A 10,613-nucleotide genomic window follows, 5' to 3' on the forward strand; every position below is an offset into this window, starting at 1 on the left:
ATTTTGGATGCATTTCCACGTGAGCCCCGCCATAATGCATGCATTTTCTGATATGTTAGTTTCAAAAGTTGGCCTACTTTTTTATTATTTTCAATCAGAAAGTTGGCCAAGTTGGCTCAGCATCAGCCCCACATGAATCTCATACCCCACCAAGATCTATATCCATCCACTTAACACGTGGAAGGACAAAGCCCTTAACCGCAAATTATCGTTGATAATTATTATTAGCTATTTTAAAAAATGTTTATGGTTCGGATAGGTGTTTCGATGATAGATTTTTCAATGTGCTGGAAATAATGAGTAGTACACCGAATATTATTAAACAAGTAGAGGAACAATCGAAAAAAAACTTTTCTCTATTTATATAATGATATGTAATGTAGTATCTCGTTTTATGAGTACAATGAAAAACTTCTCGTCTATGAGTGTTGATAAACTGATGGTACGATGGAATTGTCCTACTGTAGCTTGCAGTCACGTGACTAGCATATAATACCCTTTAAAAGACAAATTGGTGGTTTTCCATAATATAAGGACCTATTTTTTTTTCAAAAAAAAAAAAAAGGTATAAAGTTAACTTTATAAGGTAAATTAGATATCATATTCGCAACTTATATGCAACGTAAATGGCTTATAGGAAATAAAATGACATAATTACCCTCTCAAATGTGTCATGTAACTTTAGTTAACGAAAAACTAGATAAAACATTCTTGAATATAATATTAAGAATGAAATTAGAAGTTTTTAATTAATTTATGGATTTATTTTACCAAAAAAATAATTTTAAAAAATTTAATTTTCACTAAAGTGATAATTTAGAAACTCTATCGATAGTTCACTTTTTCTTTTATTATTTGGTTGAAGGGTCTAAAGCATTTGACAATCTAAACTCAGATGAATGTTATACTCCGATACGTGGTAGAAAAACTCAAATAAAACAGTGTGATGATAAGCAAAACGAAATACAACACAAATGGATCTAGCAGTACTCCACTGGGGCACTAGAGTCTTTTGATCCTGTTCTGTCCCAACACAGACACACGTACACCGTCGAATCTGTGGATCCAATCTCAAATAAGATTCGACCGACAACACTAAATTGGGGTAGATTTGTAATTATCGAAAATAATAAGAAGTGAAAGCAAAGAAAAACACAACCGAATACAAATAAAAAAAAGAAGAAGAAAGGAGTGGAAATGGATCATCTTCGGATCCCTTCTATCAAATCCTTCTTATTAAACGATTAAAGTTATTATAATTTTTAAAATAAATTTTTATTTATAATAATTAAATTAAATTTCAAAAATCCAAATCAACTAATAAAATGAATTTAGTAGAAAAAATCCGGAAAATATCCCTTAAAAGACTGGCGTGATTTCGCAATTTGACATCAACGTCGAAGAAGTTAAGAAGAGTAGTTGGAGGGGTCCACTTTGGACAGAGCCAGCTTAGCCAGGTGTCGTCCTCTCAGTGCAAAAACTCTATTTTATTTATTAAATCAATTTAGTATTTGGTTAAATCAAATACATAATCCACTAAACTTGTCTTTTACTACATAATTATCCAAATAATATTAACAAAAATAACATAATAAAACATGCACTTACATAATTTGCATTAATCAAAGACTCCTAAGTCCATGCAAGGTGGAGGTATCATTGTACATATTTGATATAAAAAATTGTTTTAATCAAAATGTTATTTGCTGAATGAATTTAAAGCTTTTATGATTAGGAGTTTAAAAATCGGCGTCTAGTTTAATATAAATAGAAATTTTGTCTCAACAATTTTTGAATGATGGGTTTCTTATTCAACTAAGGTTCCAATCAATAGAAATTTTGTTTCAACAATTTTTTAGTAAATACAATCATTTAGAGTTCTATATAAATAAAATAACATTTAACAATTTATTTGGAGAAATACAATTGTAATTTGCCATTTTTTTTGAGATGGTCTAAAAGTAACAAGAAAATTTTTTTTCTTGGAAAATAATTTGTGGCATGAATCAAATTACTACAATTTCAAAATAGAATATTTTTAGGGGTGTGCTATCCACACATCTTATTTTACTTTTCACATACTCTTTGATAATTTCTGTCCGTTGATCTTCTTCAATTCATCTGATCAAAAGGCTGAAAATTAAAAAGATGTGTGAAAAGTAAAATAAAATGTGTGGATATCACATTTCCATTTTTAACTAGACTCTTTTTTCTTTTTTAAATAATTTTACTTTTTGGAAATTTTAATTTTTTACAGTTATACTTATTTCTCAAAAGTAAAACAGCGACGCGAGTGGCTGAATTTTGGCGTCTTTGCCCTTCCTCAACGACCATTTAATCAGTAAAACACGCCCAGCCACCCGATCATTTTAGATCACCAAACCAACGGATCAGATCCCCACCGCCCACCGCCCGCCTCATTCCGATACATCCCGGCCGCATTAGACCAAGCATCGCCTCCGTCCCTCTTTCGTTTTCTGTCCTCTCTCTGTTTTCCCCAAGTTAAAAAATCACACGCTTCTCCCTCTCTCTCTCTCTCTCTCTCTCTCCTCTCCCTCGCTTTCTCTCTCTACAACTTTTTCTTCCATTTATAAGTCCACGGATTTTCTCTCGTTTTCTTCCAATCTCCATATCTCCAACTATTTATCAAAATTTTCTCTCACTTTCCTTCGTTTTCCTCCATTTTCTGGGAAAGTTACGATTGTTTTGGTTTGAATTAAGCAGAAGCAATTTTCTTATTTGTCATTTGAGCTCGGGAATCCTCGCATTTTTAGTCCGTTTTGGGGTCTCCGGAGAATTTCGGAGCAGAAATTGAGTTCCAGCTTCCTCTGTTGGAACTCTTTCTCTTCGTGAATTTTAGACCGTTCGATCCAGAATCACGAGGTGGATTTACCTTTTTGCCCAATTTGCTCCCGCTATGCATGTGCTTCGAACCTCCATGGTAAGCATTTTGTTATATAATTGTTGGAATTTTGGACAAATGGGTTTGTTAAATTTTCTGTTTTCTGTGTTTGGATGCCGAGAAAATGGAGGAAAATAAAAGAAGTCGGCCGCTTTCTGTCGTTTGAATTCGAAAACATTCTTAAAGCTGTTGCTTTCCTGCATTTTCTCAATTTTCTCGGCAACCAAACAGTGCATTTTGAACTTTTAGCATTCTAAAAGTTGTGTTTTTTTCGTTTTAATGCAGAGTTCATAAGGTTTATGATATTCGAACATTATTGAGATGGACAGTTCGGAGAGATAGATTCCGCAAATTCGAAGATTCTGCAAATACGAAACTTGAAAGAGAATCTCATCTTTTGTGCTTTCTTTTGAAAGATTGTTCAATTAGTTTGTTATATATTTCTGCTGTGTAATTTATTCGAAGAGGTGGATACAATGGCGGTTCCACATTTGAGCATGCTGATCTCAAAGTTACAAAATCTATCCACTTCGGACCACTCGTCTGTGGTTTCGATGAACCTTTTCGTGGTGCTACTTTTAGCTTGTATTGTGATCGGACATCTTCTCGAGGAGAATCGATGGGTGAATGAGTCGATCACCGCCCTTTTGATTGTGAGTATTTGCTTCGGTTACTGATAGAAATGAAACAGAACATACGAAAAGAAAAGTTTGAATTATACGCTATTGGTGTATTTCGGCAAATTGTGATTGATTTTATGTGGTTTGTTTGTAGGGGGTATGTACTGGAGTAGTTATTCTTCTGATCAGTCGAGGAAAAAGTTCGCGTCTTTTGGTTTTCAGTGAAGATCTTTTCTTCATATACCTCCTTCCACCTATTATTTTTAATGCCGGGTGAGTTTTCTTCCCGTTTACATATTTTTCTAACAAGTGTATTAAATGAGGTGTTGGTTATATCCTGATAGGTAGTTGATGTTTGTTTTGCTTTTAGTATGTATGTGCAATCCTCGGCACAAGTGTTTCTATTTATGTGTTTGATGTTTCCCGTAAACTATTATAGGTGTTTTCGCCTATTTCCATCCTGCCTCAGAACACCAATTTTCCTTTTTTGTGTCGAAGTTTCCATTTTCGATTATGTTGGTTGATCTCATATTGGTAGGTAATCAATAAAATTTTTCTTCTCCGAGCTTATGGTTCCTGTTTTGGTCTTTGCTATGCGTGTATCAGGTTTCAGGTGAAAAAGAAGCAGTTCTTTGTTAACTTCAGCACCATTGTACTGTTTGGTGCCATTGGTACATTAGTATCCTGCACTGTCATAGCATTAGGTATGCTTGTAACTCTGAACGTTCTGTTTCCCCGATGTGCACAAGGGTGGTTATGACTTATGAGTTATACTCGAATTTGAAAAAGTACACTTACTTTGTCTTTGCTTGATTCAGGCGCTACACAATTCTTTAAGAAATTGGATATTGGAACTCTAGAATTGGGGGACTTTCTTGGTATTTCACTTTCTTTGCTCCATTTGTTTCTTTGGATTCTATTTGGGTTCTAACTATTTTAATCTCATATTCGTAGCAATTGGTGCAATATTTGCTGCAACGGATTCTGTTTGCACGTTGCAGGTATGACACATATCCTTGTTGCATCAGAGTTTTCAAACAAATAAAATACGAATAGTTTGACACCAAATTTGTGTGCCCAATGTCCAGGTGCTTAATCAAGATGAGACACCTTTACTCTACAGTCTTGTGTTCGGGGAGGGTGTCGTTAACGATGCGACATCTGTGGTTCTTTTCAATGCTATTCAGAGCTTTGATCTCACCCACCTTGATTCCAGCATTGCCTTGCACTTTCTGGGAAACTTCTTATATTTGTTTTTCGCAAGCACCATGCTAGGAGTGTTTGTAATTCCCTTTCCCTCTCTTTTCCGTGTGTCCATATACACAAATGTGCTATATTGTTTTTTTTTCCCCTTCCTTTTTGTACCTTAGCATAACTTCTCTCTCTTGCAGGCAGGGCTGCTTAGTGCTTACATTATCAAAAAGCTTTATTTTGGAAGGTATATCGTTATTAATTTATGTATTCAAGTTATGCCTTGTTCACACCGCAAACCAAGTAGACTGCTGACACAACCTGGTTTGTGACATAATTCAGGCACTCTACGGATCGTGAGGTTGCTCTTATGATGCTCATGGCATACCTGTCATATATACTGGCTGAAGTAAGCTTTTCTTCTACTCTCCCTTCTTCCCGTCCTCAAGTGTCTAGTTAGATCTTTTTGCTTTAGTCATATAAACAACTATGACAACTTGTGTGTTGCAGTTATTCTATTTGAGTGGCATTCTCACCGTGTTCTTTTGTGGGATCGTGATGTCGCATTACACTTGGCACAATGTGACTGAGAGTTCAAGAGTTACGACCAAGTATGGCTTCCTTAATATTACCTCCAAGCCATTCGAATGCAATGGTCCTGTTGACACAGTTTAATAATAGGTCGTTTAACTAATGATTTCAAATTTTCTACACATTTTTACAGGCATGCTTTCGCAACCTTGTCATTTGTTGCCGAAATATTTATCTTCCTTTATGTTGGTATGGATGCCTTGGACATTGAAAAGTGGAGATTTGTAAGCGACAGGTATGCCCTTGTAACGTGGGATGTTTTGAACCTTGTACATATCTGTTCATAACATTATGACTTATGCTAACTCGTGCTGTGCCTGACTTTGCATTCATAGTCCTGGAACATCTGTGGCGGTGAGTTCAATACTGCTAGGTCTTCTTATGCTAGGAAGAGCAGCTTTTGTTTTCCCCCTATCATTTTTGTCCAACTTAGCAAAGAAAAACCAACATGAGAAAATCAGCCTCCAGCAGCAAGTAAGCACACTGTTTCTTCAGCGACGCTTTTTTTCCTTCAGATACAGTGAATTAGCCGATTGAACTAACAAACATTTTTCTTCTTGTAGGTGATAATATGGTGGGCTGGTCTCATGAGAGGTGCTGTTTCGATAGCACTAGCTTACAATCAGGCAAGTTATATGTTAATTACTACCTACTGGTCATAGAGAAAAGCAAAAAAAAATGGCGTTCCATGAGAACTTATTATAACCAAATTCTATATACTATGTAAGAAAGGAGAGATGGTCTCATCTAATACAATTTTCATTCAATGCAGTTTACGAGGTCAGGCCACACACAGTTGCGAGCAAATGCAATCATGATCACTAGCACGATAACTGTTGTTCTTGTTAGCACAGTGGTAAGACATCTGCTCTGGATTATGTACTTGTGAACGTTTTTGTTTCCTCATTGATCCTGTTTTCTTACGAATAACGGCAATCTGCCAAAGATTTATCCGTTTCTCAGAGAATTGACTGACTGGGCCTTTGTGGTCTACCAGAAGTTTAGTCGTTCTATCATGCTTAAAGTTTTATTAGATTTGCGGTAGTTCCAACGTGCATCATACCAATTAGTTTTGTTGGAAACCATAGTGATTATCATCATTGGACTTTGATCAGGTGTTCGGATTGATGACAAAACCTCTTATAAGGTTCTTGCTGCCTCATTCATCAAAACAAACAACCAGCATGCTGTCATCAGAACCAACCACTCCAAAATCAATCATTATTCCACTTCTGGGGCAGGATTCTGTAGATGATCTCGCTGGCCATGATATTCGACGGCCAGCCAGCATTCGCGATCTTCTGACGACTCCATTTAATAGGCACACCGTCCATCGCTATTGGCGTAAGTTTGATAACGCCTTCATGCGACCAGTGTTTGGAGGCCGGGGTTTTGTTCCCTTTGTTCCCGGCTCACCAACTGAACGGAGCAACAACGTTCAGTGGCAATGAGAACACCGAGAAGATGCATAGTCGGGCAAAATGTGAAATAAATTGTACCATATGTTCACCCGAACTCACTCAGCGTGCGATATAATTATTCAATCTTTGCTTTTTTATTAGCTTATGAAAGGCAGTAGTGTACCATAATATGTGACCGTGTTTGATCTACACTGTATTTTGTATAGCATATTCCAAGCACATCGTTGAATCTGAGCTTCAGTGTTAATGTAATGTAACAATGTTTTGTTTTCTGTTTTTTTTTTTACATGTAACAATGTTTTGTTTGTTTCCAACAATAATTGTAATGTTTTTTTAACCTTTTTATCTCTGCAAATTAACCCATCATGGTTAGTAAAAATACGGGATAAAAATAAGAAAAATTAATGAAAATGATTTGAACGTTTTGAGTTTTAATGATAAGGATAAAATAAAAGGTAACGTGAATAGTATCAGGATTGATTTTTAGTGTAAAAATATGGTTTTTTATTAAAGTGAACAGTACCGGAAGTTTTTCGTTAAAGTTCCCATAAAAATATGTATAAATGCTTGTTTGTAATTACTTTTAAAGTGACTAAAATGTGTTTTGTGCAAATATTTTTAAAATCAAATTTTCATGTCCCGCCACTTTTTAGTTATTTTGTAACGAGTATTTAAAAAGTACCGCACATATCATAATATAAGTGAAAGAAAATATACGTCGAGTGCTTATTTTGTAATACATGGAGTACCAGTTTGAATATATATGGGCCAAAGTTTTATTCTGCACTCCGATCAGTCTCTATTATAACCCAACGGCGAGACGACTGAAATTGACAGACACTAAACCCTAAATTTAAATTACTAAACATCAAAGCCATCATCTTGTCTTAAGCCCCTGAATAGCCTCGTTGGAAATCTGTCCCATACACCATGTCTATACTCTTCTGGCGGGATAGGTCGTGTTTTGCCGCAATGACAAGACCATAAAACATGCCTGAAATAAACACGGTTTGCCCCCAAGTCACTTTTTGAAACACCAACTTGTTCGAGCCTGTGACATTCTTGTTGTATTCTCAGACCGAAAACACACAACCCCCCCCACCCCACACACACAACTCTGCGATGCCTATCACATATGGATCCTTGAGGTCTTTAATTTCCTTCCAAGGGGGACTCGCTTTCCTAGTCGCCGCAGCAGCGACAAGAAGAGTAAGCAGAGGGCCGGCCCTGAGAAATTGGGAGCCCTAGGCGAGCTTTCGAAGTGGGAGCCCTAAAGTTCTCTGATCTCTAGTTCTTTGTATATTGATTTGTACAAAAAAGAATTCGCTAAATACATAAAAAATTATATTTTCACATCAAATATCATTAAAAATTAATATCAAAAGAAGATAAATAAACAAACATTACACGGCTTACGTTTTTAGACACAAATCTTGATGATCAAGAGAGTGAAAAACAATAAAACTTGATTGACGAGTATAATAAATTCAACAATGCCAATTGTTTCTCTTGTGTTTTTTTTTTTTGGTCTAAAATCAACATCACACTAACGAATTAAATATTAAAATAATCCATTGAATAAAAAGTTATTGGAAAGCAAAATATAAATTCAAAGTTTTGATTACCTTAAAGTACAATCTTTCAGACCATGTGATAGTTGGTTTAAACATTCAATAGAAATGGAGATAATGAGAAGTTGAAAGAAAAAAAGATTGCAAAGGGACTTGAGTTTTATAACTTTATATACATTTGAACAGATGAATTGACAGTAAATTTGAAAAATAAGAAAAATTTAGTGACTGAAAGACAGCTCTGTGTTTCGAACTCAACACCCAAAGAAAAATGAAGCCGAACATTTTCACTGCACTAACAAATGAATTATGATATTTCTTACTTTTTTTGTATTTATATGTTAATTACAGGATATAAATTTTTTTTGGAGGCCCCCCTTTAAAGTGAAGGCTTAGACGGACGCCTACTTGGACTGGCCGGCTCTGAGCAGAGTAAAGAGTGCGAGGAAGCAATGAGGATGCATCGCAAAAAGTTTTCTTGGTCTCCGTAAAGCAAATCCTACTATACAGATCAAGGACAGTCTTACTGGTGCTTATGGTTTTATATAGCAAAGCTATACGTTGAATGCTGCCTGCTTCCGTTTATCTTACAACTTGGAAAGGATGGACTTTGCTTTTATTAAAATTTATAACATTCCAAATAAAACAATGTCATAGATAAGGACTGTGTATGTAAAATGAATGTGAGATGTCAAATATACAAAGTTCATATATGCGATTAAATTGCCTGAATAATTAGAGCATCGTGTAATGGTTTGCACTGAATCTAGTCATATTTTTCTTTCTTTTGTATTTTTAAGTTTTAATTATACAAAAAGAAATCGATTTTTAATTAATCAATCTTTTTTATTTGCTTTTATTCCACATGGATCATAGTTAGTATCCACTTCAACAAAAATGTTAACCTCACATTTGCCATGTCGTTACTTCACGATCAAAATTAACGGTTTGATTAACGGATGTAAGAAATTGCTAAAAATGATAAGTAAATGTATAAAATTAAAATATTTAAAATTTTGTACAAGGTTACACTTGCACCCAATCTTAAAGAGTGTAAATTGTAATTCACCTTTTATGTTTTTATAATTATATTTTATTAGCTCTAATAAAGTACTAAGTAGTCAATCACCATTAATTGACTGAAAACAGCTTTGGTACCCATGCAATGCGTGCATGTACATAATATGGAAGCTCTAATAATTCATGGATGTTAAGAGAAACAAACTCAATTTCACTGACCTCGTGATAGAAAATGAAAAATTAGGGTTTGGTGAAAAATATCTTCATTGCATATGAAAACAACCATGAGGAACTCAAAGATCGACTAGGTCCAAGATATATTTTCTCTCGATCGATCGGTTCCATCTGGCCTGGCCTCGACCTGCTAGAGAGTTCACTTGCGCAGTCAATCGAATCCCAACCACGAACAAGTTGAATAGGAAATCCTTGTCTTTCAAATTCAGAGATCTTTTTGGGCAATTTGATAAAGGGGTCAAATGATTTGAGTTTTCTTTTTCTATATAGTTTTATGGAGAAATGGGTTCAAGGATTGGGGTTTTTGTTTTCTCCAGTTCCATTTTATGGAGAATGGATTCAGTTTGAGTGTCCTCTTCCTTGGTTTCCATAATTCCTTTTCCTGTTTTTTTTTTCTTTTTAATTCCAGTTTCCAGTTTCGGAGATTGGGTTCAAGAATTTGGGATTTTTTCTTCTTTTCAAAGTCTAGTTATTCTCCAAATATGAAATTTAAAACCCCAAAAAACGAAACACGGATCGAGCTCTGGTTGGAGCTGACTCAGTCTTCTCCTTCGTGAAGGCAAGCAGATTTCAGCCTCCTTGTTCTCTGGGAGAAATTTTTTATTATGATCGGCACACAGGTGGTACACCACGTGCTTTTATATAAGAGATAGAAAATTTTATTTTTTAAGCTATTAATTTTTTAACACACATATTCTACCTGTACGTAGTGACACGTGATGTGTTTCAATTACATTGAAAAATCCCTCGTTCTCTAAGCCATTCTTTATCCTGTTGAAAGAAACAAAGGAAAAAGGCATGTTAAATTGCAGCCGCACGATCTCATTAAAAGAGATCCAATGGCTAAGCGCATCATCCCCATTTTTTTTGGTTAAAATAGGATCCCTCTCCTTAAAGAGTCTATATATATGTGTGTGCGCGCGCATACTTGATGGCTTACTTGGGTCGACGTTCACATGGTGGCCGGTGGAAATTCCAGCCAGGCAAATTCTATATCTAGGTGAAAGGCTATAAAGCATGCATGAATACATGGGTCGATGAAAGTTACTGCTACGTATATCGG

The 10,613-nt window shown here is 35.4% G+C and overlaps 1 protein-coding gene across 1 annotated transcript; it reads left to right on the top strand.

The window, feature by feature from the left end:
• Positions 1–2,427: 2,427 nt before the first annotated feature.
• LOC103954467 (sodium/hydrogen exchanger 2) lies at positions 2,428–6,997 on the top strand. The gene is made up of 15 exons (XM_009366303.3): positions 2,428–2,941; positions 3,188–3,555; positions 3,677–3,795; positions 4,129–4,226; positions 4,341–4,400; positions 4,477–4,523; positions 4,611–4,805; positions 4,914–4,960; positions 5,056–5,122; positions 5,224–5,324; positions 5,438–5,539; positions 5,640–5,778; positions 5,868–5,930; positions 6,077–6,160; positions 6,420–6,997. Exons 2-15 carry the CDS (start codon positions 3,379–3,381, stop codon positions 6,753–6,755), a joined length of 1,635 nt encoding a protein of 544 aa, XP_009364578.2. The 5' UTR covers positions 2,428–2,941; positions 3,188–3,378; the 3' UTR covers positions 6,756–6,997.
• The last annotated feature ends 3,616 nt before the right edge of the window (positions 6,998–10,613 follow it).

The sequence above is a fragment of a genome, unplaced genomic scaffold, assembly GCF_019419815.1.
Source record: "Pyrus x bretschneideri cultivar Hongxiangsu unplaced genomic scaffold, Pyrus_bretschneideri_v1 Contig48, whole genome shotgun sequence".
NCBI lineage: Eukaryota > Viridiplantae > Streptophyta > Magnoliopsida > Rosales > Rosaceae > Pyrus > Pyrus x bretschneideri.

Excerpts from the sequence above, each read along its gene's own strand:
- LOC103954467 (XM_009366303.3), top strand. The coding sequence starts at position 3,379 with ATGGCGGTTCCACATTTGAGCATGCTGATCTCAAAGTTACAAAATCTA. Across the intron at positions 5,325-5,437 it reads AGTTCAAGAGTTACGACCAA|GCATGCTTTCGCAACCTTGT; the intron begins GTATGGCTTCCT and ends ACATTTTTACAG. Across the intron at positions 5,931-6,076 it reads TAGCACTAGCTTACAATCAG|TTTACGAGGTCAGGCCACAC; the intron begins GCAAGTTATATG and ends CATTCAATGCAG.